At 38.1% G+C, this 20229-nt stretch overlaps 1 protein-coding gene across 1 annotated transcript in view; it reads right to left on the bottom strand.

The window, feature by feature from the left end:
• The window catches only part of LOC114645596 (pyroglutamylated RF-amide peptide receptor-like), a 95577-nt gene extending 80503 nt beyond the window's left edge, over positions 1-15074 (bottom strand). Inside the window, exon 1 of the mRNA XM_028793431.2 lies at positions 14642-15074. Within this exon, the coding sequence (XP_028649264.2) occupies positions 14642-15014 (373 nt within the window). The 5' untranslated portion in view covers positions 15015-15074. The remainder of the gene's footprint in view (positions 1-14641) is intronic.
• Positions 15075-20229: the final 5155 nt, after the last annotated feature.

The following is a 20229-nucleotide window of genomic DNA, read 5'->3' as shown; positions in this document are numbered from 1 at the left end:
CATGAATTTTTTTTTTCAATGGACGTTTTTCACATTGTTTGTCATTGTACACCACTGCTCAGTTACTGACTTCTATCATGTCATAAACGTCTCTCCATTCTGCATGAAAGCATGAGTTAAAAAACCTTTCTCACCCACTGCGAAAAAGTACATACTGTATGGTAGGTCCTTTAAAAGGACTTTTCTGATTGTTTTTTGTGCAATTCTGAACCCAATACATGATAACACATATGAAAATGACTTGTACAGTGAAGCTTGAAACATTTTTTGGGAGACATTTTTATGGTAAAGGAAGAAGTTTCCAGTCAGTTCTTTGTGAAAAGCATGAAGGGTAAGCAAGAAATAAGGGTCCCAACTTGATATAGTCTTGTGAAAAAGGTTTTTATTTCTCACTTTCAGGTGGTGCAATGCATTTTTGACAATGACTGTGGTCACTTCACTATGTAGTTCTAATATTCTAGCAGGCCTGTCTAAACAAAAATAACACATTTTGATTTTTTTTTTATATGAAACAGAAAGCCAACATATCATATACAACAGTGACACTTACCTTGGCTGATTAATTTAAATAGAGATCTAAATCCTGCTAGTCAAACCGTTATGGAAGACTTAGGCCATTCTTACAGTATGTCATATAAATCCTAAAAAACTGACTTACAGTGAAGTTACTACCTGAAAGATTAAAGCAACTAACCATACCTTTTCAAAAAGATATTACTGTTGAGAGATTCATAAAATTAATGTTTTGGTGTATAATTTTTAAAAAAGCTGTGGTGGGCTGGCTCCCTGCCCAGGGTTTGTTTCCTGCCTTGCACCCTGTGTTGGCTGGGATTGGCTCCAACAGACCCCCGTGACCCTATAGTTAGGATATAGCTGGTTGGATAATGGATGGATGGATTTTTTAAAAAGTTACTAAGCCTATGTGTAAATCTCTGCAATTTCATCAAAATCCAAATGATTTTTGATAATAGCCATCATTCCACAACTGTCCACCCTGCTACAATCTCTCCAAGAATGAACAGTCTGGCCTATATAGCACAGAGTGTTCCCACTGACACGCTCACAAGGAAAAGCAGATGGAAAGAGAGTACCAAAATCTGGTATCATTTTACAATTTCATAAAAGTTCCCTGAATCTAATCTGACAGGGACGGACACTTTCCCAGCCTCAGACATAGCCGGGAGAAAGGATAGAGACAATAGAGAGGGAGAGAAAAAAGGAGTAAGAGCTGGAATTCTTGGCTGGAGTAGGAAGGCTCCACTAGCTGAGAGACAGCCAATCAAGTACAGACACTGGGCATTTTCAGCTTTACAATCATTGTTTTTAGTTTTTAGTGTTGTGTCTAAATACAGTGTGTTAATGGGAGGTTTTGGGGAGCAGACTAGGCCACTTTGTCACATTGTCATTATCACCTTATAGAACTTCAATTACCTTTTCTCGGACACTCCAAGTGTCTGACAAAGTCAATGCTAGTTTAATGCCACCAGGCCAGAGGCTAAAAATGTGGGCGTACAATTCTGTGCTTTTGATTGCAGCTTACATGCACAGGGAATGAAAATATCATTTCTCCTGAGGTTACAGATGGAACAGCTTTATTTGTCCTACTTCTTTTATTATTAGCTTGACCGATTTGATTGATCTCTCTAGTGTCTTACAAATAACAACTATGGAAGATTTAGGAATTTTTCAATTTAAAGTTTAAATGAAGTTAAACAGATATATATGCCTTTAACTGTGATATACTGTAATCAGTAAGATTTAGAAAGAGATGTCATTAGATATATATTTATACTAGCAGGAGTACCCGGCGTTGCCAGGGAATCTATAACTGCTGAATTTCCCAAATGAAAGAAACAGAACATAGAAATTGAACTAACATTTTTCTGATTGACATTGTATTGTAATAGGTAATATAAGTGGTCATTTTAGAGGCTTTGGATACAGTATATTTTTTGTGTTGTAGTGGCGTTCTGAAAATGAACAAATTGTGAGGACTTCCCACTGTAGAACATGTTATGTAGAGATGTCCGTGTGAAAAGCATGGATTTTCCAAATTGATGCCTTTAACTTGGAGTGATTGCCCTTCAGCCTTAGTAATTCACATAGCAAAATCCAAATGAATAGGAAATTGTAGCCTTTTGAAATCAAAGGGTAAATCATTCGGAATCAGCAGAATTCTTTGTATGAAAACATGTTGACGTCTTGCGCAAGGTTTGAGACAGCCTTGAAATAGACTTTTTTGTGGCATCGGAAGTGGACTTTTTAATGCCATGTCTTTTTTTTGGTGGCATGGGTGAATTAGCGAAAAGCAGGACAATTATAATGTGCCACATGGTATTACGTACGGAATAAGCACCAGAGTGAGATGAATGTACGTTATTTACAACACGGTGGAAAGCGAATAAATAGCACCAGTCAGTCAGAAAGACCAAGACTGAAATCTTACTTTGAGTCGGAGAGCAAGCAAATAGCACCACAAATATGGAAAGCCAGTCACGCGCACTGGGTCGTTCACGTTTTACATCTATATGGCAGTTCCCCATCACGCGATGAAAGCAGTCGGCTTTCTCATACTTGGGCACTTCCGCAATGTCTTGGCAATTTAAAGAAACATTGGTAAAGAGGGATGCACAGAGACCAAACATGCCGCTAGATGGTGCTGCCGTTAACATGTGTTGCAACGTGCGGCCATCTTGTCGATGATAAGTACGGGGACTTTTTGCGAATGTTGTGTCGGTCAAAAGGTGTCGTGCGCTTGACCAAGGACATTTTTCCCAACTAAACATACCCCATGACCTCCTCCTGGTCACAAAGCAGCCCCATGCCCAGTTTTGTGGTGATTGGACGCCCGGTGCAGATTTGTATAGCGGACAAACAAGCATACATAGACTCTGCTTTATATATTAGATGTACAAGTCATATATAGTGAGTCTCGCTAAATAAGAAAACTCTCAGGATTAATAAGGCAGTGTAGCCTAGTGGTTAAGGATTTGGATTTCAAACCCTGAGGTTGTGAATTCAAATCACCCAAATGACACTGTGTGACCATGAGCAAGTCACTTCACCTGCCTGTGCTCCAACTGGAAAAACAAAAGAAGTGTAACCAACAGTATCTCAAATGCTGTAAGTCACTTTGGATAAAGGTGTCAGCTAAATAATAATACCAGAAACTAATAGTGTATTTGTGTTGGTCATCTAACCATAACTACCATGATATTTGATTTGCCTATTAAATGTTTAGTAACTGTCACACACTTGTGCATGGGGAACAGTTTACAGGCTCAAATACTGCTACTTATCAGTATCTTGTACCTGTGCAGTCCAGCCGAAGGCCCTACCTCTCAGTGACTTCACCACCAGTCAACCCTGATGACATCACTTCCGGTGCCCAGAATTCACCTTCCTGCCACATCCACCCTGACTCCACCTCTTCCTCCTATCCACCATACTTATACAGCAGACTCACCCTGTTAGTTCAGTTCAGTTGTAAACTTCGTTCTGTAAAGACATATTTTTTTTTTCCTGCCAAAGCTTTCAGTATATGCTGTGGCCATCCCCAAACCTTTTTCTTGTCAGATGCCTTATTTTTTACCATATAAACAAAGGAGAATTGTCTGCATGACAAATGTTCCCACATCATTCTAGCTTTTGCTGTTCTACCTTAACAATCTTTAATAATTTTATATGTCTTATGCTATATGTCTTAGGCTATTTCACTTCACATCCCAGCACAATCAATGTCTACACAAAGTTTACTTATTTGGCTGATGCCTTTATCCAAGGCAACTTACTGTATTTATGACACAATTGGTTACATTTCTTTTTGGTTTTCCAGTTGGAGCAGAGGCAGGTCAAGTGACTTGCTCGTGGTCACACAGTGTCTGTAGCAGAATTTGAACCCACAACCTTAGGGTTTGAAGTCTAAAGCCTTAACCACTACACCACATTGCCTACACATTTGCCATATCCATCCATCCATTATCCAACCCGCTATATCCTAACACAGGGTCAACGGGGTTCTGCTGGAGCCAATCCTAGCCAACACAGGGCGCAAGGCAGGAAACAAACCCCAGGCAAGGCACCAGCCCACCACAGCATTTGCTATATGTGCTCATAAATTTATTCCAAGTATGACAGTCTTCATCCCATATTCCACCAGCTACTCTAAACTGGCACAGTTTTCACATGTATGGCATGACTGCCTCATCCAAGGTTAGTTTCTTACTTGTAATCAGTGCTCCCTATGACCACAAACAGGATTAATTGAATTTATTTGACACAGTCCTCCTTATCACCAGAGAGCCTGGTTTATGTTCATATCCTCACTATAAAATCTATGAGAGTTCAATGATGCAATCCTTTGCATTCACTCAAACACTGGTTAAAAGACTAAACATTACATGTAAGACCAACGTCAAGGGTCAAACTCTAACTACACAGGTTATTAAATTCTTTCAGATGACTTTCATATCTATCAGTACACAACAGTTTATAAAACAAGACACATAAATGTCCTCTCTGCTGCCTGTGAATTGTGTTTTGATAGAAGGTTTGGAAACTGGGATCCTGTTTATTTGCTTTTAAAATGTCCAGTCACACAAGTTCAAGCTCACTCTGTTGATGAAATAGATATATGGTGTACTCACAGTTTCGAACACTGGTCGTCATTAGTTGTCGTGAACAAGAAACAGTTACTTCAGCAATGATGTGCTTTAAAAATCTACAATATCCAGTACACTTTAACAGTTTGCAGGTAATTAGATTTATTGATGTAAAAGGGCTGCAGCAAATTTCAAGGGTGTTATTATTTCTAATCATAATTTATTATTACTAATAGTATATTTAATAAAATGTTTATAAATTGTTAGGAGTTGTCTTATAGTAGTGAAATTAAACTGTGACCCTTAAAGTGTGATCCATTTTCTTTGGAAAGGCCCTGCAGCATTATAAGTAGCATTGCTGCCTCACAGCCTTTAAGTTCCAATTCATTTGCTACCCATGTATGTACATTTTACATACTCTTCCCATTATTAAGTAAGCTGTCTCCTTTAACAGTGGTGTCCCCCACAGTTCAAAGACCTGCTGTCACTTTGTCTTGAGACACTGTGATAACGGTTGGTTGAGTGAGGGTACCCTTTAATGAACCAACTGTGTGTCTCTGACTGGTTCCTTTTTTGCTCCTAAGTGTTCGTGTTAAAAATACTGGATGCAAAATTGAATGGATGGGGTTTGCCTTGCATAGAATGTCTCTTGTCCCTTTGTGATCCCCATTTTACTTTTACATAATCTCATCACAAATGATATCAAAAAATAATTTACCACGTGAAAAGGGGTGATGATATAGAATAAGGTCACCAGTATTTAAATAGTCTAGTCTATGGATACTATTGTCCCGTTAGCCATTAAAAATGTTTCTAGTTACTGCAGTTATGCCATATATACTGTATCTAAAATTGTTGAAAGGAATTTATTAGATAAATGAGTTATTCTTTAATTTCTACTTGGAACAAAATGGTTAAATGCATATAGGAAGATTGATTTATTTAGAATATTTATTTTGTTTATTCTAGAATCATCTCACTAGCATCATGCAATCCCAAGTAATAAATATATTCTCAATGGACTGACATTTTGAAAGCTTTGATTAATGAAATTTACCATTCATGCATGTAAACACGTTTTTCAGAATGATTCTGTATTTTACTGCAATCTAAATTGCAATAACAAACTATAGTATTGGATGTGTGGGTGAATATTTCAAAGACAGCAGTAATCAATGGAAACACCGATATATTATGTTCATTTCTTCTGCTAGAAATTAGTTTTAATGAGTCCATTAAAAGTTATCCTTTTAATAGGTATTTTAAAAGTGTTTTTTCTGCTAACACTGGGAATCACCATTCACCAAAAAAAGGCTAATGGCTTGGTTCAAAGTGTCTTCCCATTTCAAGTTAAAAACTCTAAAGGAGACTTTAATTATGCTGTATATAAATAATATAAATGTAAGCAATAGGTATTTGCATATTTTTTACATGGAATAATGGTGTATAGTGAGAAAATTAGTACAGTGCTAATTGTTTTTTATAATTTTAATACATAATGCACATTTCCTCTATTTTCTTGGATTTTTATGTATTCATAACCCATCACTACTAATCAGTTTGTCCTCCAAGTCTTGTAAAACACTGACCAACCCGAACTATCAACCCCAACCTGTAATAATTGCTTGCACTCTGCCTACAGTCCAGGGGCCTCATGTATAAATGGTGCGTACGCACAAAAATGTTGTGTAAGTCCGTTTCCACACTCAAATCGTGATGTATAAAACCTAAACTTGGCGTAAAGCCACACATATTTTCATGGTAGCTCCAACCCTGGGTTTTGCAAACTGGTGGCACCCAGCGTCAAAGCAGTGCTGCTATTCCCGGGTAGTTTCCCTTCTTTTTTACATCCCTGACGCGGCTTTATCAAAAACATTGAAATTAACTGCATATTGTTCATTAGTTTAAGGCATCTGATTCTAATTAACCTGTAACAATATAATGGTCCACGGAATGGCCAAACTATTCCAAATACCATAGCTGATTCAGCGTTGTTACTCTCACTGCACCTTCTTCTTCTACTTTCAGCTGCTCTCGTTAGGGGTTGCCACAGCGGATCAACTTTTTCCATATTACTCTCACTGCACCACTTGGAGCAGCTGATCAGACAGAGAATTACCGGTATACAGAATTAAGCACACGCTGCCTCAGCCATTCGCTATTTGAACTGCTCTCATCTGACAAATGCTTCAGAGCCTTTCCTGTACGGACCTTGCGGTTCAGAAACAGTTTCATCCCAAGAACTACAAACGCACTCGGTTCAGAAACAGTTTCATCCCAAGAACTACAAACGCACTCAATCAGTCCATCGAGTGTTCCTTATAGAACTGTTTGTACTTACAAGTACAATTATCTCATTGTAAACTTGTGATACGGTTATAATATTGCACAACCTGCGCCACTTTATAAAGCGCGTATTTACATATGATGACGATATTATTTTTAAGATGAAATGCAGCAAAATATGTTTATTACATTATACAGATAAAATGTTAACGTCATTTAAATAATCTATATTGTTAATAATTAAACATGTGAGGACACAGTGGTGCAGTGCTAGCTAGTTCAGGGATTGTTCCTGCCTCGTGCTGCTGTATTGTTGCTGGGGCTGGCGCAACACTGGATGGATAGATGGATAGAATAATTAAACATGTACTATGAAGATATTTCAATGTTCCTTAAAAGTTTTGAAGAATCAGAGTTCTAAGCTTACAGATGGCTTAAGATCTATTACTGAGTTGATTGTGTGGCAATTGGTTACTTGGAGAAAGAAAAGGAAGGACGGGAATTGGGAGTTAGTACGTTTGAAAGAGACAGTATTGCTGCAATAAATTATTTCATTGAAGGTCATGCACGGCGCAGCAAGCATCTTGCGGGAGGCAGGAACAATCTGTGGACGAGGCGCCTGCTCATCACTATCACTGCGCCACCGTGTTCCCATGTTTAATAACACGCTTTAATTCCTATCATCATGAAAATGATATCAAGTATACATCTCAGTATTTTAATTATTCAGAGAGCTGTAATCTCACGAATGTAATGGATTCTGTGTCCTGTTGTTGGAAGAGAAAGCCTGTTTAAGAAACATGTAGTGATTCACACACATTGAGCACATAGAACACATACAAAACAAAGCATTTAACGTGCTACTTTAGTTACGATGGTAATTGAGAAACTAGTAAATTAAACGATTTAAAGATGAAGTTTATGATGTTCTGCTTTAATGACAAAATAAAGTATGTGATTGAAGTGGAAATGTCAAGATTAAAGTTGGCATTTCGAGCTTTTTTCTCACTGTGTCCCTATTTTTTTTTCTTTTCTCTGTACCCTAATAAACTTTCATATGACACTCAGACGGTGGGCTATGACTCACCTTTTCACAGCGACTTTGATATCTGAAAACTTCCTTTTTATTTCGGGCACTTTGCGACTTTGTGAACTTGAGCTTTCGAGTTTCTCCGACACTCTGTCACTCGATCAACTTCCTTTTGTTGCTTATACCACTGTTTAAACCAACAAATAGTAAGTTTTTCCTTGCCTCCACTTGGTATTCGCTGAATTCTTCTATTTTCCCTCCTGCTTTTGCCATTGTGTTTTCACAGAAGGCTGTGCTTAAGGGCTATTTATATTGATTTGCTTATTCAAAGAGGCATAATTCTGGGAGGAGTTGGGGCAGGACAGCAGGCGCGTGCACGTGTGTTACTTTTCACGCTGACCGGGATTTATGTAGCGGAAGAACGTGGAAGTTGGCGTTTGCACACATTTATGCATCTGGATTTTTTTGTGCATATGAACATTTCCGCTTTTGTCTGTACACCATATTATAGTGTGAATTTTATGTACGCTGTTATACATAAGGCCCCAGGACACTTTAGATGAACAATGTATTAAAACTGTAAAAACAGATCACAGATTAAACAAAAAATACACACAGAGCGGCGCTAATAAAAATAACTTAATTCCTGTTCCATATATCAATAACGCACATAGTATTCATCTCTGCTCCTCCGAAACATTGAATATGGCACTATTAAATATTAGAGGTTTAACTAACAAGACGTTTTTTATCAACGATCTTATTAGTGATAAAAAAATAGATTTTATTGCACTAAGTGAAACGTGGCTTAGCTCAGATGGCGCAGCTGTTTTAATCGAATCTGCGCCTCCGGATTACAGTTTTACTCGTGCTGATCGCCAAGGAAAGAGAGGTGGAGGGCTAGCAAACATTTACTCAAGCAGGTTAAAATGTAAAAATATCAGTTTTGGTAAATTCAAGTCTTTTGAGTATCTCGCCATTATTATTCAGGGAGATTCTCACGTTCTAGTATTATCCGTGTATAGACCTCCAAAATTCAACGCGTCTTTCTTTGAGGAATTCTCTGACTTGATGTCAATCTTAATTACGAACTATGACACACTCTTAATAGTTGGCGACTTTAATTTTCATATAGATAATCAATGTGACCAAAAAGTAAAAGAATTTATGAACCTCCTGGACTCTTTTGATTTGAGACAGCTCGTTAATCAGCCTACACATAAAGCAGGTCATACGTTAGACTTAGTAATTACTAAAGGACTAAAAGTTGATATAAAGCAGGTCATTGATATTGGTCTATCAGACCATTTTCTTCTACTCTTTAATATAGAAATAATGATAGAAAACACTCATGAGAAGCATATTGTTAAAAAACGCTTCTTTGACTCATCAGCAGCTTTAAAACTTACAAACATTCTAACCAATCAGTCCGTTTATAGTGCCAACTATAATAGCGAGGAGAATGTAAATAGTAAGGTGGAAAGATTTAATACTAAAGTGAGGGCTGCTGTTGACTTAGTTGCACCTGAAAAGACAGTTAAAAAATCATCTACCGGTAGCATTGTTATACCATGGAAGACCAAAGAGTGTCTGATTTAAAGAGAACATGCCGTAGAGCTGAGCGTAAATGGAGGAAAACTAAACTAACTATTGACTATGAAATATTAAAAGTTAAAATAACAGAATACAATAACACAGTCCGTCTTGAGAGGCGCTGCTATTTCTCTAAGATTATAAATAACAATGCTAGTAATCCCAGAGTCTTATTTTCGACAATTGATCATCTGTTAAACCCAGGTAACTCAAAGGAATGTCTCCTAAGTACTTCCAGTAAAACCTGTGAGGCTATCGCTGTATTTTTCAATCAAAAAATTAATGATATTAGAAATAATATAGTATATCTCCCCAACACTAAGGATCCTCCTAAACCCCAGTACTCCATAATAAACAAATTAAAGTCTTTCACTAGGATAGATTTACCTGATTTACATAAAATAATTTCTCAAATGAAACCCTCCACCTGAGCCCTTGACCCAATACCAACAAATTTTTTCAAAGAAGTATCGGGCGTGCTTATTGATAATGTTCTTGACATAGTAAATTCGTCATTAGATACGGGGGTCTTCCCAGACTGTCTTAAGACTGCGGTAGTTAAACCCCTACTTAAGAAAAATAATCTAGATCCCTCTGCTCTTGAAAATTATAGACCCATCTCTAACCTGCCTTTCTTAAGTAAAATTCTAGAGAAGGCAGTCATTATACAGTTAAATGAGCACCTCAATAAACATGCTATTCTTGATAAATTTCAGTCAGGTTTTAGAACAAATCACAGCACAGAAACTGCACTCGTTAAAGTAGTAAATGACTTGCGGGTAAATGCAGACAGAGGCCATTTATCTGTTCTCATCCTCTTAGATCTGAGTGCCGCATTTGACACCATTGATCATAATATTCTTAAGAATCGCCTTAGTCAATGGGTGGGCCTCTCTGGCAGTGTCTTAAATTGGTTTGAATCCTACCTGGCAGGGAGAAAATTCTTTGTTAGTTGTGGTAATTATAACTCAAAGACACATGATATTCTATATGGTGTTCCACAAGGCTCTATCCTGGGTCCGCTGCTCTTCTCTATCTACATGCTTCCATTAGGTCAGATTATCTCAGGGCACAACATGAGCTACCACAGCTATGCTGATGACACACAGCTGTATTTATCAACAGCACCTGATGACCCCAAATCTCTTGATTCGCTAACACAATGTCTAACCTGTATCTCAGAATGGATGAATAGTAACTTTCTCAAAGTAAATAAAGAAAAAAACGAAATCTTAGTGATTGGCAATAATGGATACAATGAGGCTATTAGAAATAAACTGGATGCATTAGGATTAAAAGTCAAATCGGAGGTAAAAAGCTTAGGGGTAACCGTTGATTGTAATCTGAATTTTAAATCACATATTAATCAGATCACTAGGACAGCATTTTTTCACCTAAGAAACATAGCAAAAGTTAGACCTCTTATATCATCGAAAGATGCAGAGAAATTAGTTCATGCGTTTGTTTTCAGTCGGCTAGATTACTGTAACGCACTCCTCTCAGGACTACCCAAAAAAGACATCAATCGTTTGCAACTAGTGCAGAATGCAGCTGCTAGAATCCTTACCAAGAAAAGAAAATCCGAACACATTTCTCCAGTTTTGATGTCACTACACTGGTTATCTGTGTCATTCAGAATTGACTTTAAAATTCTGCTTATGGTTTATAAAGCTTTAAATAATCTCGCCCCGGCTTATATATCGGAATGTCTGACACCTTATATTCCAAATCGTAACCTCAGATCCTCAACTGAGTGTCTCCTTAGAATTCCAAGAGCAAAACTTAAAAGAAGTGGTGAGGCGGCCTTCTGCTGTTATGCACCTAAAATCTGGAATAGCCTGCCAGTAGGAATTCGCCAGGCTAATACAGTGGAGCACTTTAAAAAACTACTGAAAACACATTATTTTAACATGGCCTTCTCATAACTTCACTGTAATTTAATCCTGATACTCTGTATATCCAATTCATTATAATAACTATTCATTCAAAATCTGTACTAACCCCTACTCTCTCTTCTGTTTCCTTTTCCGGTGTCCTGTTGGTGGTGGCGTGCGCCACCACCATCTACCCAAAGCACCATGATGTTCCAACAATGATGGATGGATTAAAAGCCAGAAGTCTGTATGACCATCAGCATCAAGTGACTCCGTGAAAAACCCGAACTACAAAGAGGACTATTTCATTTATGTTAGGTAGAATGCCCAGAGGGGACTGGGCGGTCTCGTGGCCTGGAACCCCTACAGATTTTATTTTTTTCTCCAGCCTTCTGGAGTTTTTTTTTTGTTTTTTTCTGTCCACCCTGGCCATCGGACCTTACTCCTTTCTATGTTAACTAATGTTGTCTTATTTTAATTTCTTATTTTGTCTTTTATTTTTCTTCTCTTCATTATGTAAAGCACTTTGAGCTACTTTTTGTATGAAATTGTGCTATATAAATAAATGTTGTTGTTGTTGTTGTTGTTGTTACAGACTCTAGTTTGTACAAAAAATGAATACTGAAAAAGAAAAAAGAAACAAGAATAAAACAGCTGAAACAACCAAAGAGAAGTTTATAAAAATGGTACCAAGGGCAACAATGGTTTGACTCCAGTGTTGTCCACCTCACAATGACACACAAGATAAAACCATTCATTGACACCAACATATCATCACAACTTCAATATGGCCATTCCCAATAGCTCAGGTTGCACATATATAGAACAGAAATCAAGTTAACCATGAAATATCAAATTTAACCCCAGGAACCTTTGGGGGAAAAAAACAACAGAAAAAAGTGGAACAGTAACTAGTGGAAAGCATCATAATTAGTTTTCAAGGTTTGCACATTATAGCACTGATTTTAAGGTATTCTTTTTGTTGTTTTAATTTTACTCTACTCATCCATCTTGATAAAAGGATAAGTATCTATGTGCAACAGAGTGTAGCTGCAGACCACAATACCTATGAGATCAGTCACGTAATGCCCTAACATCATGAAATACCCATCACATTACACTATAGTTAAGATTAGGGTTGTGGGAGGGTAATCTGACTCAAAGGGTGTTTTGTGACTGACGTTGTGGGCATTACCTGACGTATGCCATAGGTACTGCAGGCTACAGTTAGACTCATCTCTCTATGTGTCTGTCCGGTTGCTATGTCTCTGTCTTTCCAACAGATGGAATATCACAATCATTAATACTGCTTCTAGGAGAGACATTTGCATTGCATTTGTCACTCTAGCAGATGGCGCTAAAGTATTTTACTACTACAGATGTTTGTGATGTGCCTGCCATCTACTGGAATGGCAAAGGCAATACATTTGATTACTACATGCATTACAAAATACATTTCAACAGATGGTGCACTGAATATGTTAATACTGAGGTCTATGTTGATTACTTACTGTAGGTTTCAACCTGTCTTAGACGGATAGCACAGCTAGTAACAACATATTAGAACATTCTGAAATCAAATTCAAGATATCAGGGACAGATGCTAATCCCAGCAGCAGGGCACCAATCCAATGATGGGCTAGTTCACTCGCTCACCCACATGTGGTCAATTTAGAACTGCAAATTAACTTGCATTTGAAGTATATGGAGTAACCAGAGATAAAGCCATGCAGACACAGGAAGAACATGCAGACTCCACACGGAAAATACCTGACCTTGGGATTTGCACCCTGGATCTATGAGACAGCAGTGCTAACTTCTGTGCTATGGTTGTATTGTCAGGTTAGACATTTACTCATTAATACGAACATCATGATCTAATCTGTTAACTTTAAAACAGAGGTCAAACAATGACATAAAGAGTGCTACTAATCAGCTAACAAGGCAATAATCCATCCCTATATATACTGATTTTTAAAATATTGAAAAAAATTCGAACTGCATCGAAATACAGTGCATCCGGAAAGTATTCACAGCACATCACTTTTTCCACATTTTGTTATGTTATGTTTGGTTTCCTCCAAACGTGACGCCTGGCATTCACACCAAAGAGTTCAATCTTTGTCTCATCAGACCAGAGAATTTTCTTTCTCATGGTCTGATAGTCCTTCAGGTGCCTTTTGGCAAACTCCAGGCGGGTTGCCATGTGCCTTTTACTAAGGAGTGGCTTCCGTCTGGTAAACTTTTTTCACGTTGTCATTATGGGGTGTTGTGTGTAGAATTTTGAGGAAAAAAATGAATTTAATCCATTTTGGAATAAGGCTGTAACATAACAAAATGTGGAAAAAGTGATGCGCTGTGAATACTTTCCGGATCGATGCACTGTATATTTGAACACGCACACAGAGGTGCTTTCTGCAAAGGAGTAGGAGGTTACATTGAAGTAATCGTCCGTCCCAGTAACTCTTCATCCAAGTCAGACCGGGAGACTGGCTGGCCAGTGTCTGTGTAGAGTTGGCACATTCACCACCTGTTCGCGTGTGGGTTACTTCATGCCCTTCGTTTTACGGAGTACGACTTAAAAACTTCAATGTGTCCTGTGATGAACTGGAGTCCCGTCTTGGGTTAGTTAGATCGTACCTTACGCTGCTGAGGCTCTGGTCGTCTACGGGATAAACCGGGTAATTTAATGGAAGGATTGAGCTTAACAGGTGCATGTAAAAGGTGCACATCCTCCACGGCCATTACAAGGCACACAGCCGCATAAACCTCACCAGGTCAAGGCTAAACAGTGGAATATAAACGAAAGATATAAATTATCGCCGAACACATCCGACGGCGACGTTAAAAATCACTGTTTTGCAGTTTTAAGCAAAAGACTCCTATTTTTAGCTCTGAAACTAAAGCACAAAGCTGATCTCCGCAAATATTCAATAATTAAATTAAACACATGACCATATAGTAAATCCAATTCTATTTTCATTAGCGCTCACACTTTTTCACGTTAGTTAATTTAATGATCCTTTAGACATACACATCATGGACACATTAATTATTTAAATTCTGATAATGCCTTTATGCTGCATGACAAACAGTATATTCGAAACTGGGATATCTACAAAACTAATATTAAAACCCACGTTTTCTTGTATAAATAGAAATGATTAAACAAAGCTCACTCCACTAAATCACACGCTCTGTTATTTGTTGTGTTCAGACACTCGTCCTGTAAACATAGTGCGTTTGCCATCACTTACCCCCCAACCACTCCGAAGAGATATTTTGTAGTAACGTAAAGGGGATGCAGAAGAAGGTGATGAGAAGGTCGCTCACTGCCAAGGAGCAGATGAAAACATTGGTTGCGTTTCGCTGCGTCCTCTTTCTCACAACCAAGTAGATTACTAGGCTGTTTCCCACTAAAGCTAATAAAAAGATGAAAACATACATAACGACAAAGGTAGTTTTTACTCCGTATGGCAGTTCAGGCGTGTAGACGAGAGGCTGCAGATTGTAAGTTTCTATAAAGTCCTGACGAGAAAGATTGAATAACTCCAGGAACTGTTTTAGAATCTCGGGGGTTATTTTTAGGGACCCCATTTCTTTACCCAGAGGCATTTCGTTCGCGTCCATTTCTGCTAACCAGTACTTTATACCCCTCAGAAGATGAAAGGTGCCGCGAGAAACTCATGGTTGCGCTTTTAGTGTTCCATCCTTAAAGCTGCGACAGAAGGCAAAACAGAGCTAAACTCCCATATATGGCACGTGTGACGTCACGGAACTCCCGGGAGTCTGCATTAACAGGTAAACGCTGTGCTTACGGAGCTGCAGTTTTAATTCGTGGTGGATTATTTTTTTTAATTAAGCAGTTGATTAATGTATTTTTTATTTTTCTTCTGTGTCACTGTTAATAACAACTCAGAAGACGACTCCCTATCCCTAACCTTAGAGATCAAGCGCAGAGATCAGGATACCTGCGAACAAAGCCGTGGGTATTCTGACCTCCTCGCTAATTCGAATTAATTCAAATAAATGGTGACTTGCACACTACAGCATTATATTGCCAACACAAGAGCTGTGCAGATTTATTAAGAAAGTTCAGCTACTTGCGTTCTTTTTGCCCACTCCACGTTTGGGAAAAATAATAAAGCGCGGCTTTGTGTTAATTCTAACTTGAAGAGCTTTGATCGATTCAATTTTATTGACTAGCTATAAATTAAAATTGTCTTGAAAATACGCCAATGGAACTGCCCCTTACGGGATACTCTGCTTCTTGCTGTGGCTCAGTTTAATTAAACAGTAAGATGCGTTTGTTTAGCTCATAGCATACTTGAATATTTCACTGTCATATAAGCCGCCTTTACTACTGCCAGGGGACTCGTTTTCTTTAGTTGAACGGTGATGCCAAACAAAATGAAGTCGTGCTCGTGGTGGCTTATTCTTGCGAGCATTATGGAATTATGTATAAAATTAAGAACACAGCAATCACATTAGATGACGTCTTCATTTGCTGCGTTTGTCATGCCGTCCGTTTAGTACACAAGTACCGATTGCAGTTATACTTGATACAGTTGTAAACAGTATTAAACGCTCTTTAATTTTTTTATTTCCAGTCAGTTATTAAAGAACATTGCATGATTATTTTTAGGTGAAGTGTCCTTTTTAAACAGTCCCCATGTGAGCGAGGGTGTGTGCTTGAGGGGTCCCTGTGATGTACTGGCCATCCACCCAGAGCTGGTTCCTGCCTTGTATCTGTTGCTGTTGGGAAAGCCTTACTTTTTAAACACTAAGCCAGCATATGTATAAATATTTCTAAATGACTGTACCTTTATTTACAGTATACAAGAAAGCTGTACAGTAGGTAAATTGTGTATAGGTTTCTTCAGTGCACAGAGTTGGACAAACTGAGCTAAGAACAAGTTATGCCTAACAATCACCTGAGATGGATTCTCAGAGCAGCACATCAGCTATTGCTTCACTATTATCGTGGTTGTTTTTTCTCTGACGAAAACTGCAAGAAACAGTGAGAACTTTAAGTACAGATTTCAGGTTTAAATAAAGCGCATTACAAATCTTATGTGGAATAAGCGACCAAAGTATAAACAGTGAATGAGTTCCTTAGAGCCAACAAATTTGCAACATGGAGTCTAAAATGCTTGGCAGTTTCCTTTCAGGTACTAAAAGTCTAAAGAATTAGGTTAGTGAAATAGATAAAGCTCCTTAAATGTTGGTTGTTCTGTTGCAATTTTAATAAAAAAGAGATCTATGCTGTATTTTGAATCCATAGATAATGCATTTTTGGCTGCAGCAAGTATTCAGATGAAGCGTAAACTGCCAAACTTGCCCAGGACGGCCTGACTTGCATACCACCTAATACCAAGACAGTGTCTCAGCAAAAATGAAAATATAAATTGCAGTTGTGGCATCCAAACACATATTTTTTTCTTCACCCTAAAATGAAAATATGTTGCAAAACTCCTGAGCATAAGAATTTTTGCTGTTAACGTTGACAGACATGATTCATGCCCACTTCGAATTCAATGCTGGTTGTTTCACGTTTAAACTCAGCACATGTAATCAAAACCAGCTGAGCTAAAGGAGAACCAGGGCCGCTAACCTCTTTATCTGCAAGTGTCCTCTCTGTACTGTAACAGATTGCTATGTTATTATATATTATAAATCAAACAGCAATGAACAATGGATACAATCTCATTTCACTGCTACTACACCTACTCTGATTGCTCACCTAATCAAACAAGTACTTTGTAACAACCAGAGTGTGCAGTAATTTTGTGTAGTGCATAGTTTACAGAGAACTGACTCAGAGCACAGAACATACACCAAAAAACAAAATTATCAGTTAATACAGGAGTCCAGTCAAACACAACATTAGCATGGAAAAATGCAGCACACACTTAAGGGCAATACATAAAAAACAAAGGTAATAAAATGATACTGTGCAATAGTAAAATACCAGTAACTCAATAATTTTCTATCAAATAAAAATCTGGAAACCCTATGCCAGTTGACCAAATAAAAACGACACTGTCCAAATGAATATCCAAGAATGCGATGGTGACATATGAATTGGGAGCAGAACATAATAGTGGTTTTTGTCCAGCCTGTTACTAATAACAATGATAATAAAAATACAACTCACAAAGTACAGATATAATAACTCTTATTATAAATACATAACAACATGCAACTAACAGTTATGATTCATGCTGTGTAGCAAAAGCAGTTCTAGTCAAGGTAAGTTATGCTAAAATAATGAGTCTACAGTCTAATTTGAAATGCCGAGGGCAATGGGGAATCCCACATTAGTTGGCAGTTAATTTCAAATTAAGTAAATGGGTTTATCTTTGGAATTAAAAGATAACTGTGTCTTGAGACTGTAGAGTATGTGATGGTGTAAAAGCATTAATACATTCAGAAAACTAAAAGTGAAATACAGCATTCACAGCTTTATTCTGTATATTTAAATAGATGACTTTGAAATGGGTTATTTCAGCATTCACATGCAAATAAATGTCACCTTGTGACTGAAAGAGACTAGAGGGGATCAAGGGTTTATGTTACCGTGAAAACGAGTATGAATCAGCAAGTTACACGAGCAGCAATATCTATGTGCATTATATAATATCTTATGCATATTACATAAAGTATTTATAATAAAAAAGCATTGCTATAGCTAAATATTGCTGGATTCACTGAGAAGCTGATGAACAGTAATGTCAGCAGAGCAGAGGTGGCAATAGATCACACTTGCAATACATTACCTTTACTGAAAGAAAAAGTATTTAATATTAGATCTAAGCTACCCATTACTCTTCAAACTCATACAAAACAATTTGTATAGAGAGTCAATTGCAGGGCACATTCGTGCACACACGTACAGTAAATGCACATACATAAGGTACTTTTGAACACACAAATAATTTAATATGTAACATTAAAACAATCTAGACATGAACAGGCTATTCAGCCCAATAAAGCTCACTCTTCTCTGTAATTTTTCCAGCACTGTAATGTCTTTTTGTATCCTGGAGACCAAACTGCACACACTACTACAGGTGAGGCCTCACCAGTGCATCTTAAAGCTTCAGCATAACCTCCTTGGACTTGTACTCTACACATCTTGCTGTATACCCCAGCCTTCTTAATGACTTCTGAACACTGTGTGGCAGTTGATAGTGTCAAGTTCACTACTACACCTCAATCCTTCTCATAAGGTGTACTTTCAATTTTTTTCCATTGTGCATTCAAACCTAACAGTTTTACTTCCTACGTTTAATACTTTATGTTTACTTACATTCAATTTCATCGGCCACAAATCTGCCCAAACCTGCCTGTATGCTGTCCAAGTCACTCTGTGATCATTCAACATATTCCAAATTATCTGCCAATCCACCTATCTTGGTATCATCTGCAAATATAATGCTTGATGCTTATATTCCTATCCAAATCAATTATATATATTAAAAATAGCAACAGCCCTAACACTGACCCCTGTGGAACACCACTCTTAACATCGGCCAATTCTGATAGGCTTCCTCGCACCATAACCCATTGCTTCATGTATTTCAGCCAATTCTGCACCCACCTTCACAATACACCCTGAAATCCTACCTCATTTAGTTTTATGCCCAATCACTCACAACAACCAAAGTTAAACTTTACAGTTTTAATCTTTGAATCCACAACACTGAGAACTGTATTATATTATGGTCACTTGACCCTAGTGGTTCAATCAAATCAACACCCCAAGTTCTATCCTGATTACTACAACAATTAAATCCAGACAGGCTTCACCCCTCTTTGGTGCTTTAACGTACTCTGTTAAAAAAAGCGTCATTGATTACTTCTAAAAACTCCTGCTGTTGAGCTCCTCTGTTTGCAAGGTTAGCCCAGTTAAAATGCACGTGGTTAAAGTCCCCCATGACTATTATATCCCTCTGTAAACTTGCCTTTTTAATCTTACTCAAAAGATGTGCGTTGTGTAACTATAAGTGGGTGCCACTGATCCACAAATCACAGATACAGTAATACCCAACACAATTCCAGGTACAAATAAATTATTTTTATTTCATAAAACACCAGCAAAATATCCCATTCACAGTCCTCTTTCCTTTTCCAAGAGAGCGTTGTCCACTGCCTCCCAACTCTGACTCGATTTACTGTAAGTGAGTTGGTGGGTTCTCTTTTAATCTGTACCCGGTAACTGCTTCCAGTCTGCTGTCCAGGTCATCTGGAGCATTTCTGGGTCATGCATAAACCAGGGCAGTCCTCCCTCAGCAGCGCCCTCTGATGGTACCTAAAGACCCCGAAAGGGCTGCATTTCCAGAATCCAACTCCCATGCCACCCTGCAGGTGTCTTAATCTGGTCCAGCTTTGAGGAACACTGCCACCTGTCATGTGTGGGAATGAATTGCTCCCAGTAAGCCCGTTTGCCCAGTCCAGCCATTACGGCCTCTTGGCCCATCCTTTATCCAGGCTGGGAAGCCTGTACTTCCTCCCTGGTGCCTAAAATTCAAAATACTGTCTGCACTAGACAGTCTATAACACACTTCTAAAATAAGGCCTCTTTTCCTAATGCTTTCCGGACAAAGCCAGATGTCCCATTAAGATGGGGCTCATCGTCCAATTGAATTGTTTGGAAAATGGTGTCAATTGGAGTACCCATTGTAGAACCTATGCAAGCAAATGGTGTCAGATGGGGTAACCAGTGAAGAACCTATGCCAGCACATGGAGAATGGGGAAACTCAACACAGATTATTTCCAGCCTGAGATTTGAACCCAGTCTCCTTTCTCAAAAAATAGAAAAATAATTGCTAAAAATGATAA

The sequence above is a fragment of the Erpetoichthys calabaricus genome, chromosome 2 (assembly GCF_900747795.2).
Source record: "Erpetoichthys calabaricus chromosome 2, fErpCal1.3, whole genome shotgun sequence".
In the NCBI taxonomy this organism is placed as follows: domain Eukaryota; kingdom Metazoa; phylum Chordata; class Cladistia; order Polypteriformes; family Polypteridae; genus Erpetoichthys; species Erpetoichthys calabaricus.
The sequence above is the reverse complement of the archived record's forward strand: the minus strand, read 5'-3'. Positions and strand labels throughout refer to the sequence as shown.